At 35.2% G+C, this 16,073-nt stretch overlaps 1 protein-coding gene across 1 annotated transcript; it reads right to left on the reverse strand.

The window, feature by feature from the left end:
- Positions 1-5,116: 5,116 nt before the first annotated feature.
- Positions 5,117-12,924, reverse strand: LOC107771513 (photosynthetic NDH subunit of lumenal location 4, chloroplastic). Its single transcript, XM_016590888.2, has 6 exons — positions 12,543-12,924; positions 12,374-12,466; positions 11,004-11,064; positions 10,851-10,919; positions 10,210-10,337; positions 5,117-5,457 (listed from the first exon to the last, which is right to left on the reverse strand). Exons 1-5 carry the CDS (start codon positions 12,876-12,878, stop codon positions 10,258-10,260), a joined length of 639 nt encoding a protein of 212 aa, XP_016446374.1. The 5' UTR covers positions 12,879-12,924; the 3' UTR covers positions 5,117-5,457; positions 10,210-10,257.
- Between the last annotated feature and the right edge of the window lie 3,149 nt (positions 12,925-16,073).

Here is a 16,073-nt window from a genome sequence, read left to right on the forward strand (position 1 = left end):
CCTGCCATGGTTATTCATGCCGGCGCAGGATGACTATCTTGCGTCGAGTGCATGGAAGAGAGAGTTTTAGGTGGGTTTGTTTTGAAATATTTAAAAAAATTCCCGTTTCCTCTCAATAATTGATTCCATAATTTATCAAATGATTGTTGCTTTTTCCTTAAATTTCTAGACTCGTTTGAGTATAAATTTTGTACTATCCCTCATGTTAGCTGATGAGATGGAAATAGTCCGTGGCAAATTCTGAATTAAAATTTAATTAGTTTTACTTTGCACTTAACTCATTGTATTATCAAAAATATGAGTTTAAATCTAATATTTTGTGAGATTTTTATAGATTTCTACATATATATTCATACTTCATATCAAAAATTCTAGTTTCAGATGAACCGTAGCCGGAAAGCTACGATCCACCTCAAATAGTGCCAATAGGTCCATGCTATGTGGCAAACGTTTACCCAAATAAGCCAATTTCGACGTCTCACACATTAAATTTAAAATGGATGCTAATGCACCAATATAGACACAAAAGTTGGCCAGAAGTAAAAGTTGTCCCTTATCATAGATAATAGTTGGACCCCTGAAATTGAAAAACTTTATAACTAGTCTGCTTTATTTTTTTCTTTAACCAAGAGAAGAGTATTCAAGTGACATATCAAGTAGAAGGAGCAATTAAATGTAGAAGGATTATTTTGAGGTTTGAGATTATGCTCATGTCCATTGAGTAATCTCAAATTTATGCAAAATCAATAGAGCTGTATTTACTCTACCCCATGGTAAATGAACACATAGGCAGATTCATAATATAGAGGTTCTGAATGTCATATTGCTTTAAACAATATCATATGCAGGATTTGGCATAAGCAGAGTCAATATTTATAGAAGAGAAGTAATTACTTCTAAAGTAGGTAAAAGTAAAAAGAATCCACCTTTAGCGTCGGAAAAGTAAAAGAGACTTGGTCTCTGTTTGTATCTTCCGTACAGCTCCATAAACATCTCTCTCATTAGGGGTGGACATCATTTGGGCAAACCCAAAATTTGAACTTTTTAGATTTTTGGTTTGAATTTTTGAATTATGAATTGGAGTTCGGATTTTATTTTTAAAAATTTTGGATTTTGGATTTGGGCAATATCCGAAAATCTAAAATTTTTGTACCTTATATTTAGCCTCACCAGTTAGACATTAGCCCATTACGGCATTACCCATGTACATACCTAATACCAATAAGTCTAAATCTCCAATAGTATCATGCCCATTAAACATTAGCTTGTATATTCAATACAAATTACTAGGTCCAATATGGGATTATCTACTAAATCAAATATAATATAGGATTCTCTTTTCTCCCACGTCTCAGCAACACAGCCACACCATACGTGCATTTGTAAACACTGAAGAGTCAAGGCCGAAGTTGAATAAAGATTAAATTTTGAGGTCACCTTTCTCAGGTAATCTTTTAATTTATGATAGTATAATTTGAATCAGTGTGATCTATGCATATTCGAGGCATTTTTTCTTGAAGAGGCATTATATAAAGTCGAGAAAATATCAAAAACCAAAGCATCTTTTGATTACCATCTTTCTACTTCATTTAAATGATTAATTTTATGTAGAGTGTTTTCTATAAGCTCAACTTACAAGCTTAAAATTCAGAATCGAAAATTCGAAAAATCCAATCTGATTAATCCGAAATCGAACTTAAAAAATCCGATCCAATCCGAAATTATTTGGATTATAATTTCTTCAATCCGAAAACCAAAAATCCAAACTGCAATTTCATATTCAATCCGAACTGTCCGAACGCCCACCCCTATCTCTCATGCAAAAGCGCAAACTTTAAGCTACAAAATAAAGTCAAAACTTGGGGGAGCACTTACAAGAGTCCGGAACCAAAGTATTATAAATTTTGACTCAAGAGACAAAAATAGGTGGAAAAAAAATATTGAGCACCATATTATGTATAAGGCATCTAAAACATGCGCTATACCTTAACGGCCAGTTACCCCGTTAAGATATAGTGCATGTAATAAATGCGCTATGTATAAACATTACCCCAACCCTCACCTTCTTCAATCCAAGCCATAGCATTCGTTTCCTGCGTTTGACATGAAATTTAGAACTAGGAGTGGCAAACGGATGGATCAGATCGAATATGGTTCGGGTCAAAAACGGATAATGAAAAAATAGATAAATTATCCGACCCGATCCATATTTAATACAGATAAAAGACGAGTTAACCGGCGGATAATATGGGTAACCATATTATCCATGACTTCTTGCATATGATCACTTTTGGGAGAATTCTTAGTCTCCCTAACTTGAGGAACTCCCAATTTGATGCTTTATAAATGTAAAAGTTGGATCCATTGGTTACCCATTGGCAATCCATTTTTTAAATGGATAATATGGTTATTTTCCATATTTAACCCGTTTTTAAAAAGTTCATTATCCAACTCATTTTTAGTGGATAATTTGGGTGGTTAACTCTTTTCTTTTAACCATTTTGTCACCCCTATTTAGAACCAATAAAAAACAACCGCATCACAAAAAATGTGTCAGCTAAGCCCTTTTCCACGAAATTTTTTATTTTGTGTCTCACACAACTGACATTAGTTGTGTGAGGCCTGTTTTATTTCACAACTATGTGGTCCCAGAATTTTTGTGGATCCAAATGTATAAAATATGGGTCCACAAATATACGAGATAAAAAGAGATCTCACACAACTACACAAAATAAAATCACTCCTTTTCCACCCCATTTCCTTCTGTCATTTCATTATGCTGTCAATTTCTCTCTCGCACACCCCGTTGCTCATCCTCTCTAGCCAGTCCTTCAATCCTTTCCCCTTCTAATAATTATCTCTAAAAGCTATAAGCTACACCAGAGGGTAACCACAAGTTATAAAGGAAAAAAAAATTAAGAAAGTTAGAAGATCTTGACTGAAAAATTAAACTCGCCGGCGCTAGGTGATGATGGAGAGGCGGATATTTTCTAGTGACCCCTAAACAAAGACACAAATGAACTAAGCAAATACAAGTATATCATGAACAAGGTGGGGGTTAGGGGTATGTTTATACGTAACACATATAATTGATGCGATATGCAGTCAATTATTATGGCTGCAAAGACTGAATATAACTCATATGTTACATGCGGTATATCTTAGCGGGATAACTAGCCGTTAAGGTATAGGGTATGTTTTAGATGCGTTATACATAATATGGTTCTCAACATTTTTTTCCACCTATTTTTATCTTTTGAGTCAAAATTTATAATATTTTAGCTCCGGACTCCCAGTTACTAGCCCATCAAAATGTCTTTACATAAATTATTATCACTTAATCCGTATTAATAATTCACATTTTGATCTCAATTTTGTCACTAAGTATAGTCAAATAATGCAGTTTGCTAAACCCAGGGGTGGGAGTAATAATTTTCCTTTCAAGGATATAACAGGATATAAACTATCAAAACAAATACATATATTGATGCATATATTGATGGCGTTGAACGTATTTGGAGTAATAGACCAAGTCATATGAATATGATTCACAACAATTACATAAGCAAATCGACCTCAAGATTCAGAAACATCACACAAGTCGCAGTTCAATTTGTATTGTAGAGGGTGCATGTACCTCAGACTATATCCCAACTACATATATAGCCCTTCAAAATAGTGGATGTGGGACCGTAAATCAGAATATTTTACCAAAATTCCTACTATAGCATATGCATGATTGAGCTATGACATCAAATAATCCCATAATTTCAGCTAGTTTCAACCTAGGATCTTCAGCATTGCAATTATATTGCTGAAGAGGTGACAGTGGAAAAGAGGCCAAATGGAATGCACTTAAACGATGTGGCATGACGGTCAATGAAGTTGATGAAAATCATGTAAGATTACTGTTTAAATTTCAGCGTAAAATATTTTCGCGATAATAGAATGCACACATTAATAATCTATGATGATCTTAGTAAACAAGCAGTGGCATACTGACAAATGTCATTATTGTTACACCGACCACCAAGTCATAAGGCTTTCCCAAGGGATGCTTTCTATTTACATTCCTGTCTCCTAGAACGAGTGACATGGGTGGTTCTTTCCATTTACCTAAGCCTTTGGTGGCCGAAATACGTAGTACTTGTCCTAGTGAAAATAGCATGTACCCAATAAAAATTGGTCCCGGCAGCATCATTATAAATGAAAGAAAAAGGAGGCCAAATGAAATGGCCTTGACCATTTCACTTCATGTTGCATAGAGAAGGGTGAGCTACAGAAGACTACATTGTGGATGTTATAAAAGATATAAAAAACTATCGAGAATCTTCCCCTAAACAAAACTCTCTTAAATACTACATCGTGGATGTTTCTATTCTTGTGCATGAAGGAGGAATCTCAATTTATAAAGGTCACAACCTTTTTCTACAAGTAAAGGATCTGTTAGATATAGAAAGGATCTATATTTTAAGGAAAAGTAAAAATCAATTATGGTAAACTCTTTTTCCTTCCTTCAAGAAAAGATAAAATCCTGGTAAGAAAATCAGGACAAAATCCTAACACATGATGCTCAGGGGCGGAGCTACAGTAGAGTGTGTGGGTTCGGGCGAACCAGTGACTTTTTCCCGAACTCTGTATTTGTGTTGAAAAAATTAGTTTATCTATATTGCTAAAGCACGCGAACCCAGTAACCAAAGGGGTTTGGGTTCAGCGGCAAAGGTTCTGTTTCCGGAAAAAATGCTTGGGTTCTAGTCCATTTGAAAGCACCGCATCTTTCTGCTACTTTTCTTTTAAAAGAAAAAACCTAACTAACTAAGAAATAAAACAAACTTTTTTCTGTTACTTTTTCTTTAAAAATAAAGCAAACGAAGTTCCAAAAGTCAAAGAAACACATTGAAGTTCCAAACTCACGTTTTTTCTGCTGTTTTTTTTTTTTTTTAAAAAAAAACTAACTAACTAAGAAATAAGAACTAGTTTTAGGTCTAGGTCATGGTCTTATCTTAAAATTTAGAACTCATGCACTTTAAATCCTAGCTCCGCCTTGATGATGCTTCATTGAGGCCAATGATATTTTCTTGTAAGCATTATGCAGACAGTAAAAGTAGGGGAGAGCTGATAAACGGGGCTGTAATATTTAGTTCCAACAGTTTCAGTCACAAAATATACATGAAATAATTATACAAGATTTTCAAGTATGTTGAACATGAAACTTAAATTTGCATATACTTTATTTAAAGTGGAATGGTCAATTATACACACTATGTTAGTAACTTAGATTATCAACTCAAAAATGATCCCGGAAAAGTTGGCACCTGCAAGCTCTCCTCACCATTAGGTAAATTGCATCTTGTATGGTGAAAGCCATGTGATTCATGACTTACTTTTATTCCCTTTAGAGAACGAATCTGCCACCTTTTGCTCTATATCTTCATTCAAACTAATTATGGGTGGATCCTATATCAAGATATCAACAATATGTCAGTACATTAAACAAGCCCCACATTACTGAAGGAATGAGAAGTCAATATTTTCTGCATAACATCTTCAAGTGTAAGCTATGTAACCTTAGGCGGGGCAAGCTTCTAAAATCAGCTTATTTTGAAAAGCGTTTTTCACAAAAGTGCTTTTCAAAAAAGTACTTTTTTTCCTTCTAAAACCTTGGCCAAACACCTTAACTTTAGGGAAAAAAGCACTTTTGGCGGAAAAAAAACCCTTTTAGCCAAAACGAAGCTTGGCCAAACAGGCTATAAAACTGGTTACCCTGTAAGCCCACAAATTTCACATAGCTCAAACAATATGGCATGAGAGGGAACACTCTTGCTATGCCATTCCAATGAAAAATGTTCTTAATCAATAAGTACAGTATGAATACAGTTGCTTCACCGGGGGTATATTTTCAATACATGCTGACTAACTAACCAATTATGGTGCCAAAAGTTAAGAACTCAAAGATCTCTACCCAAAAAGTAACTTTCAGCAGCACAGCAAAAAGCCCTACGTGAATATGGGGCAAAAGACAGTGGAACAGCTTTTGACAAACATTTTATAATTCTAACCTGAATTCATTATTAGTATTAGTATTATTTTTGGGAAGTACCTAATCTGAATTCATTCTTAAAGTTAATGACCATGTTAGAGTTCAAGAATACTTAAAACATTACCAGAACTGATGCATTAATAATTGCATGGATTCATCTGCTCTAGAGACAGTATCTGAAGTGGAGTCATTGGGATGCCACAATGCCACTGAAATTTTGGCAGTTCTTAGCTTCAGAAATGGCAACTAAAAATCACTCCACATTTCGCTATTATCATTGTAGTCAACTAGTCAATAGTCACCATGATTTCCGTTACAGATGCCACACAGCACAAAATGCTTCAGCATAGCAGAGTCCAACACTTGAAGAAATTCAAACAAACTAAACAAATGGTGAATCCTTGAAAGCCACATCTGTTGTTTACTTACTACGATAGGATATTGTCTATTGCGGATCAACATTTCATTTAGAGGTCCTAGGTAGACCCAAGTGCAACAGAATCAAGGAAGATTGCATGTCCTAACATCTCTTTTTTACCTTTACGATAGAAGGTGGCATGATCTTTCGGCACCACGTTTGGTGCATGTTTCTCAACCTTAACGGAGTCCAATGGGTTATGCCAGCAAATGAAACACAAGCCCTATCCAGTTGGCAAAGCCAGAAAATGCGGACGGAGACAAAGAAAACCCGGAAGACCATTCCGCTTGGCATAATTTGGAGCATTTAGCTTGAGAGGAACCACAGATGTTTTCAGTGGAAGGAAGAGAATTCTTCACTGTTGAAAAATTGATGTATCCAGAGTTTAAAAATATATGGTGCAATGCTGATTTTACTACTGATACTACTGTAATGCCGGACTTCTTAGAATCTTTTCAGCTTTGAAGGGTTTCTTCATCGCAATATTTCATACATGGCTCGGTACTATATTGGCACAAAGTTTATTCATAAGATTTACCTTTTACTGATAAAAAAATTAGTGGTAAACAGGAACTATAACACATTGTTCTACATTTCCATTGAACTTATTACAGACAACTTATCTAAGAAATTGTATTTTATTCTATTTCTTTAACAAATGTCAGAAACTCAGCTGGAGAAGAATTTTAATTTGGTCTCTTTCTTGACCTATTGTTACAAAGCCAGTCGGATTTCAAGAGGTGGAGCACGATGGTTCCTTTATACAAGAATAAGGGTGATATCCAAAATTGCAACAACTATCGGGGTACCAAGCTGCTTAGTCATACTATGAAAGTTTGGGAGAGGGTGGTGGAGCTAAGGATGAGGAGTGTGTCTATTTCCGAGAACAGGTTTGGATTTATGCCGGGGCATTCGACTACGGAAGCCATTCACCTTGTTATGAGATTGATGAAACAGTATACGGAAGGAAGAGGGACTTGCATATGGTGTTCATCAACTTAGAAAAGGCTTACAATAAAGTTTCGATGGAGGTTCTATGGAGATGCTTGGAGGCTAGAGGTGTACCTATGACCTACATTAGGGCGATTAAGAACATGTATGATGGAGCGAAGACCCAGGTGAGGACTGTGGGAGGGGACTCGGACCATTTTCAGGTCATGATGGGGTTTCACCAGGGGTCGGCACTCAGCCCTTTTTTGTTTGCCATGCTGATGGACGTACTGACGCACCACATCCAAGGGGAGGTGTCGTAATGCATGTTATTTGCTGATGACATTGTTTTAATTGATGAGACGCGAGGTGGTATTGATACGAGGTTAGAGGTGTCGAAGCAGACCCTAAAGTCTAAAGGTTTCAAGTTGAGTAGGATCAAAACTGAATACTTGGAGTGTAAGTTCAGTGGTGCCACTCAGAGAGTGGAAGGGGAGGTGAGGCTGGATTGACAAGTCATCCCTATGAGGGGAAGTTTTAAGTACCTTGAATCTATCATATAGGGGGATGATGAGATTGATGAAGATGTCACACATCGTATTGGAGCGGGATAGATGAAGTGGAGACTTGCTTCCGGTGTTTTGTGTGACAAGAAGGTGCCACCACAACTTAAAGGTATGTTTTATGGAGCGGTGGTCAGACTGACTATGTTGTATGGGGCTAAGTATTGGGCAGTCAAGAGCTCCCATGTCCAGAAGATGAAGGTAGCAGAAATGAGAATGTTGAAATGGATGTACGGGCAAACCAGGTTAGATAGGATTAAGAATGAAGTTATTCAGGGACAAGGTGGGTGTGACCCCTATTGAAGACAAGATGCGGGAAGCGAGGCTTAGATGATTTGGACATGTGAGGAAGAGAAGTACAGACGCCCGGTTAGGAGGTGTGGGGGGTTGACATTGGAGGGCCTAAGGAGAGGTAGAAGTAGGCCGAAGAAGAATTGGGGAGAGGTGATTAGGTAAGACATGACATAGCTACAACTGACCGAGGACATGACCCTTGATAGGAAGGTGTAGAGGTCGAGGATTAGGATAGTAGGTTAGGTAATCTAGAATGTTCATATTGGTAGTATTAGCACGTACTCTCGCTTTCTGTTGGTATTAGGTTTCTATGACTACCTGTCGTTTGTTGCATTTTGGTCATCTTACCGTCTTGTTACTTATGCTGCTTTTACCTGGCTTATCGTTGTTGTTCCTTCTTGTTTTTCTTTTCATTAATGTGGTGCTTATGCTTTCCTGAGCCGGGGTCTATTGGAAACAACATCTCTATCTCCACACGGTAGGGGTAAGATCTGCGTACACACTACCCTCCCTACACCCCACTATATGGGAATATACTGGGTATATTGTTGTTGTTGGTCAGAACGGTTATTAGAATGAAACAAGGGACAGGGTAAACCTGGAAATTATGAACATAAAACCTACATAAACAAGTATTTGTGGAGATGTGTTTTGCAAAGTGTTGGGAACAGTTAAAATTGGATAGAAGACCTATATGTTAGATTATTGAAGGAACAATAAATCATTCTGATAGCTTCATTTGATAGGTCCTAACAATCTTTGCGACCCTGTTTCCTAGTTTAACCATTCAATACTCATGAAGGTACATGCACTTTTTCTTTTTTTTTAATTTAATTTCTTTTCTTTCTTTTTTGTTTTGGTTTTTTTTTTTTTTGGGTGGGGGGTTAAGATAGGAAGGGCAGCTGCGGTAAAGCCATTATGTTTACATGATAAGAACATAATGTAGGCGCAGAATAGTCCACAGGATCAGTCATCAGTCTTTCTTTGACTTTCCTGATCTGTAGTTGTATGGCATTCCTGCTTAGAAAATGAAAATACTTTTTCTTATATATGATGAGGATCTCTGTTCCAAAAGTTGCGAACATTACTTTCATGTGAATAAATATGTTGAAATAACTAGTTTTTGTTTTCTGGAAATTTTCTCTCTCTAGGAATAGTAAATAAGAGAGCTACAGTCTGCTAAAAATCACCAAGATAACGCACTCTTCTTTTGATATTCTCTTTTCCACATGTGCAATTCACTTTAGCTTAATTCTTTGATGATAAACAGAGTATGATACACCACTGGACAAATCATGTAAAGGAATCATCTAACAATGTATTCTAAGCGAAAAAGTGACATGTTGGTCGATGCAAGAAAATTTCTATGTCTCATGAAGTTACCCCCAAAAAAAAAGTTGAGTACTACTTTCTCTGTCCCAGTTACTTGAGCTAGTTTTCCTTTTCCCTTATTCCCAAGCTACTTGACCCTCTTTTTGGATGAAAATACCCAATATGATAATTCTACTAAATTTAAGCTAACAAATCCCGCCTCTGTGCAAAATATAATAGGTCACAATCGGGGATAAGGGAGATGTATGATGGGGTGATGGTTAGCATAAGAATACTCAAAGTAATTAGAGGAGTCATACAGTCGATCCCAACTAGTTTGGGAATTAGGCGCAGTTCATGTATAAATTTAAGCTAACACTATCTTATCTTTTTGTTAGTTATCTAGAATCCGCTAAAATAACCACAAGGGCAGATTTTTATACAATTTTTAACTAGATGTGATATATCTTTGACACTCTACTCCACCTTGTATACATTTAAATATCGTCCTGAATCTCCTCTAGGTTGGTCTCATATGGTAACACGTGATAGGGTCATCCGGAAGGGAGGGAGGGAGTACAAAAGTAAGTGTGACACCATGATATAACAAAGCAAGTTAGAACACTTAATTTCAAGGTGGCTTAGGAACTCACTAGTTGTGCTTGAGCTTCAGATTTCTCATCATATCATGTTGGCTTGCTTCATTTCCTGTTTCCCGAGTAGATTTCGACGAACTTTATGTCATATACAAGTGTTGCATTTCCAGGAATGTTGCAGTCCCCTACACAAATAACAAACAGAAATCATAATTACTGTGTAAACACCTTTTTATTAAACAAAAGAAAAAAGAAAATATTACTGTGTAAACAACTGCAATCACAACAAACTGAATATATTCTTGTTATTTGCAGAGATGAAAAAGTTAGATGAGTAGCATGATGAAAATGGGCAAATGAGTCCTTCACAGCCTCCCAAGGCCAGTGGTAGCCAGATGGTATAATTGAGGAATATACATTGATTAAGATCACTAAGATAAATTGCATACTTATTGACATCCACCCTTTCAGAACATAGTAAGCAGAGTTGTTGAAGATGCTACTTGCTAGTAAGTGTTTCTTTCAATAATAATGCAAGTTTTCTTCTCACCAGTTAAACAAAGGAAAAAATTAAAAGACTTATTTTGGCTAGCTTGATGAAGATAAAGAATAGGCCTTATCATCTGATGTCACGAGCTGATATATGTCTTAAGGAACCCAACAATATAATGCATTTAAAATGCACCAAAAAAACACACCTGAAAAGCAGCCTGCTGGTTCTGGTCCATATGCCAAATGTGGAGGAATCTGAAGCTTACGTTTTCCACCTATGTACCAAAACTTCTAAAGTGAACTATGCTGGGAACAAGAAAAACGTCCACAGGAAGCTCTTATTAGCTGAAAGATCTTACCAATATGCATTGGCGGTATCCCTTCACCTCCCAAGATTCCTTGATCTAATCCCTTGATAACCTGTCAACAGCATGCCCCAGTTCACGAATTGTAGATGAGGTATTGCAAAAATTGAACTATACTCTTCATTTAGTTTTTCGTTTATGTTTCTTATTCATGTACTCCTTCAACCTGAACCTTAGATAAAGCTCTTGGATCTCGTTGCAATTGCAAATTGAGGTGTAAATTACCTCATAGTGAATATATATAGCAAGAGATTCCAGTATAACAGAAAGTTATGGATTACTGAGAAGTATTGGTTATCACTTAGCAGCACGTTATTTCTGTCTTCCTTTGATCAATAAGCAAATGGGGTTGCTGATGTTACATGGTGTGACAAAATCGACCTTGGGCCTAACTCAATCCCATAAGCTAGCACATGAGGGGAGGATTGACCGTATAAGGAGATCACAATATGTAGGAAACGTGCCCCCCTCCCCGGACTGCCCAAATGGAATGTGGATAACATAGCACAAAGGTCCAACACTGACAAACGCAACAACAGGGATCAATGATTTTGGCTTTGATACCATGTAAAAAAATGGAGCTTGGGCCTAACTCAACCCTAAAAGCTAGCTCATGAGCGGAGGGTTGCCCAAGACCATATAAGGATACCACAACCCATTCCCTCAACCAATGTGCGAATTAACAAATGGAAATAATCTTATCTTGTTCTACTCCATTTGATATCCCAAAACATGGTTGTCACCTTTCTACAAACTTCTTTTATATTTCATCCATTTTCCTTCTTTCTTGTATGGATAATGTTTTTTTTTTTTATAGTAAAAGATCTCGGTAGCAAAAACAGGGAACGAGGGCACGGGGAATAGGAAAGATGTTAATACATATCCAGACAATAAGACTAGCTTAATAAAGCCTAGAAGTCTAGTAAATTTGGATGATGGTAACATACACTTACTTTTGTAAAGTAAGAGGCTGTAAAATGGATGATAACTATCTTCAATTTCCAGCATTTATGAAAGTCAAAAAAACAGTGGAAATGAAAAATGAGGATACACTAAAACATGGATGATAATGCCCTAACAGTTGCTTAATTTAATAACAGTGTCGTTTACCTGTTCTCTTTACAAACTGCTCATAATTTGTTTGTCATTACATAGATATGTGTCCAGCTTTATGATCTTATCTTTTGATGCATATAGTGTATAGAACTATAAATATATACAAACGCCATTTCAACTGTCTATCTGATAGATAACCAGCCCTAATTTTATAATCTGGGACAGATATAGAAAGCAGAAGCTAATTCGGAGTCACACTTTATACCATCGATCAGTTGCAATGGCTTACATCTGACCCCAAGACATACCTTGCCCATGCCGAGGCGCATGGTCAGGGGTCGACCACGTTTATAGCTGCTGTCGAAAACTATGCCATCCCCAAACCTTGCAGTATAGTGAATCTGAAAGAATAATATACCATTCTCAAGTTCAAGAAAGATTAGAGATAGATAACTTTGATATTCAAACGAGACTTACATTAATGAGCTGGTTATAAGGAGCCTCTTGACCAGAGCCAACAGCAATGTCACAATAACCAAGTCCAGAGCGGGCAAAATTGAAGTCACAAGTGGGCTCAGCAGTAGTAGCATAGTATTCAATTCTGGTAGCATCAGCAGTTAACGGTGTCAAAGCCACTACTGAAGCAGCTAATATTCCAACACCCACTTGCCAAATTTTCTTCTTATTTATAGTAGGAGTTGATTGTATTTGTTGTGGCCAAGAAGAAGCCTTGAAACTGGCTGCTGTAGCTATGGGCTTTGGAGTGAAGACTTGAAGCTTTGGTGATGAAATGGCTAATGAAGAGACTGCCATTTTTATGTCTTTGTGGTTTCTATCTGACTAATCTGTAGCTTGTGGGCTGTATTTAGATATATGGGCATTGCTTGTTTTTGAGAACATCATACATTTTTGGGGCCCATTTTGGCACACGTGCGGGCCAATTGGTTTTCCCGGATTTTAATACAAATATATATGATACATGAACGCTTCATATATATTTTTCCATTATTTGAAACTTTATTACTCTTAATGTTTATGTTTAGTTAACTATCCGGCATAAACAAATTTTATTTACAAAATATATACAATCCACCTTAAAAGGCTCTTAATTCATTATTTGTGCCTTCAATCAAGGAATTTAGTTACACTCTTTTACTTTTTTTCTCCCCTCTCCCCTCTTCTCTCCGAATTCTCTCTTTCTCCCCATATTTCGAGTAAACGGAGTGCTGATGGGGTTACGAACATGAAATTAAATAATTATTTAGTACAAAAGATTAATTGCAATGTGCTAAAAATTATTTACTCCTGCAAACTAAATCATAAAGTACGTACACGTAATAGAACCCCTTTAACAACGCATGAACAGAACCCCTTTAACAACGTGTATGTACATAAACATTGCAATTAATCTTTTGCCATTCAAATCTTTTGTACTAAAAATTATTTACTTCTGCAAACTAAATTAGATATATGATGGATGAAAATTTTATTTTGGGTAAATAGGTGACCACGCCCACAAGGGAATTGTCAACTACATTTAACGAAAAGGAGGATAAGCAGATTTGAATGTCTTTTAGCTATAGCAGAGCATCTATCAATTGATATATAATAACAACTTTCATACATTATTTCTATTCAGTTATATATAACTATATAGTTATATATAACTATAGTATCATACCATTTAAATACAATTTTTATATAAATTTTATAAGTTATATATAACTATAGTATCATACCATTTAAATACAATTTTTATATAAATTTTATACAATATGTCTTTTATATATTTTATATCTGATTTATACATAGTAAAAATAAATTCATTATTTCTATCAAGTTATATACAACTACAATATCATACCACGTACAATTTTTATACAAATTTTATACAATATGTCTTTGTATATTTTGTGTCTGATTTATACATAGTAAAAATAAATTTTAGACAACTAATTATATATAACTTATCTTCAATTTTCATACATTATTTCTACTCAGTTATATACAACTACAATATCGTACAACTTAAATGCAATTTTTATAAAATACTGTTCAACTTTCATACAATAGTTAAATAAAATTTTTTATATAAACAACACAATACAATTTTTCTATAGTTTTACTACAATTTCGTAAGTATAATGTATGTCATGTCGTCTTCTTCTTCTTCTTCGAGTTTCAATCTGAAATTTAGCCAAAATGAAGTCTAATCTTCACCAAAACACCCTCAAAATTGAGATATAAACTCCAAACCATATTCTTAATTGTTTGCAACACCCAATCCAAACAAATAATGATTTTTGAAAACCCAAATTCGAATTCAAAGCTTTTTAGTGGATATTAATTGTGGAATTGTTGATCTCTTTTCCTTTGCTTTACATTACTGAAATTAGGGATTGAGAGATAGAGAGAAACATTGATAGAATTCTCAATTCTTTGCAACAACACCCAATTCAAACAAATAATATTTTTTGAAAACCCAAATTCGAATTCAAAACTTCAAAGCTTTTTAATGGTTGTCAATGGTGGAATCGTGAGTGAGTGCAAGATACGTGGGGGATGGGGGATGTGGAGAGAGAAACGTGGGGGAGTGTAAGATACGTCAGAATTATTTTAGAACACTAATTATTATCATTAATTCCCTTAAAATGCAGATAAATGGTAATTGGATATACAAAATGTAATTATAGTAAAACTTGAATAGAAAAGGTAATATAGTTTCATATAGTGTATAGGAATGTAAAAATTCCTATTATATATCTGCCGGCTATTTTTCATTTAAACATTAGATGGGAGGCTATTTGAGTTAATTTTTTTTTTTTCTAATTTGTTGATTTTGGACAGTTCGGTGCACATGACCAAGCAAGGACTGCACCCCAGGGGTATAATGCAGCCATCCTACCATAATAAAAGCACTAGTAGTTGTTTTTACCATTTGTTTAATTTAAGGGGAAATTACTTTAAAGTCATTTTCATATCTTGGTATAGTGGCTTCAAGTATCCAATATTACCTTTGTCCCAATTTATGTAGTATTTTTTTTTGCTTATCAAGATTTAAACTTCATAATTTTAGTTGTGAATTGGACATAAAATCTTTTTTTTGAAATAAAATTTATACATTAAAAATTATGTAAAAAGTATTATTAGTCACAATAATAAATAATTGAAAGCATTTAAAAGGCATATACAAAAATCACGATCAAAGAAGAATTTATTTAGCTCTCAGAATCCAAATACTTTCGCATAAGGGACATATAAGTATTACCTAGCCCATATTTAAATTAAAGGGCGTAAAATACGAGGTATTATTGAAAACTAAACATTATACTAAACATAATAGGTGCTTTTAGATCACAAGAGTTTGGAGTTAAAAACATTTATAACAAAACATCCTCCTATTTTATCAAGTTCATCTAGTGATAAAAAAAAAAGTTGGGAGGACTTGGTAGATTAATTGCAAAATCATTAACCTGCAATCATGAATGTTTCTAGCTGATCTCATCTTTGGAAATAATTAGCTTTGGAGTTTTGTTTCTTTCACAAACTCGTTAATTTTCAGTCAAAGTTTTTATCGTCATTGTTACTAACCAGTTAGGATAGAACCTACCAACTTTCCCGTTGGAAGATGATAATAAATTCGTCAATTAATGATGCTCTCGTGGCTTTGGCACTTCTACTTTGAATTCGTTGTGTCCTACCCCTCCATAAACTATCCATCACTCAAGACTCCTTTAAAGGGGAAAAAAAGAAAAAAGAAAAAACATGGGTGTATTAAAGATGTTTACCCTAAAAACGGATAACAATTGAATTTATACGCGGTTTTAAGGATACGTGATATAACCTGGTACAAATTAAGAAGACAGATTAATATTGAAATTGATGATAAGAAAATAAATGCAAACCACACAAATTGAATAGCCTTAGCCTTCGAGTTCGATCACTATCGAACCAAGAAATGCCTCTACTGATGTAAGAATAGAATAACAAGGTGATAAGAGCTAAAAA

The sequence above is a fragment of the Nicotiana tabacum genome, chromosome 11, assembly GCF_000715075.1.
Source record: "Nicotiana tabacum cultivar K326 chromosome 11, ASM71507v2, whole genome shotgun sequence".
Classification (NCBI taxonomy): domain Eukaryota; kingdom Viridiplantae; phylum Streptophyta; class Magnoliopsida; order Solanales; family Solanaceae; genus Nicotiana; species Nicotiana tabacum.

Bases quoted from the DNA above. Each gene is read 5' to 3' on its own strand.
- LOC107771513 (XM_016590888.2), bottom strand. From the start codon at position 12,878: ATGGCAGTCTCTTCATTAGCCATTTCATCACCAAAGCTTCAAGTCTTC. The intron at 10,920-11,003 runs GTAAGATCTTTC...TTTGGTACATAG, and splicing joins GATACCGCCAATGCATATTG to GTGGAAAACGTAAGCTTCAG. The intron at 10,338-10,850 runs GTGTGTTTTTTT...TTATTTGTGTAG, and splicing joins ACCAGCAGGCTGCTTTTCAG to GGGACTGCAACATTCCTGGA.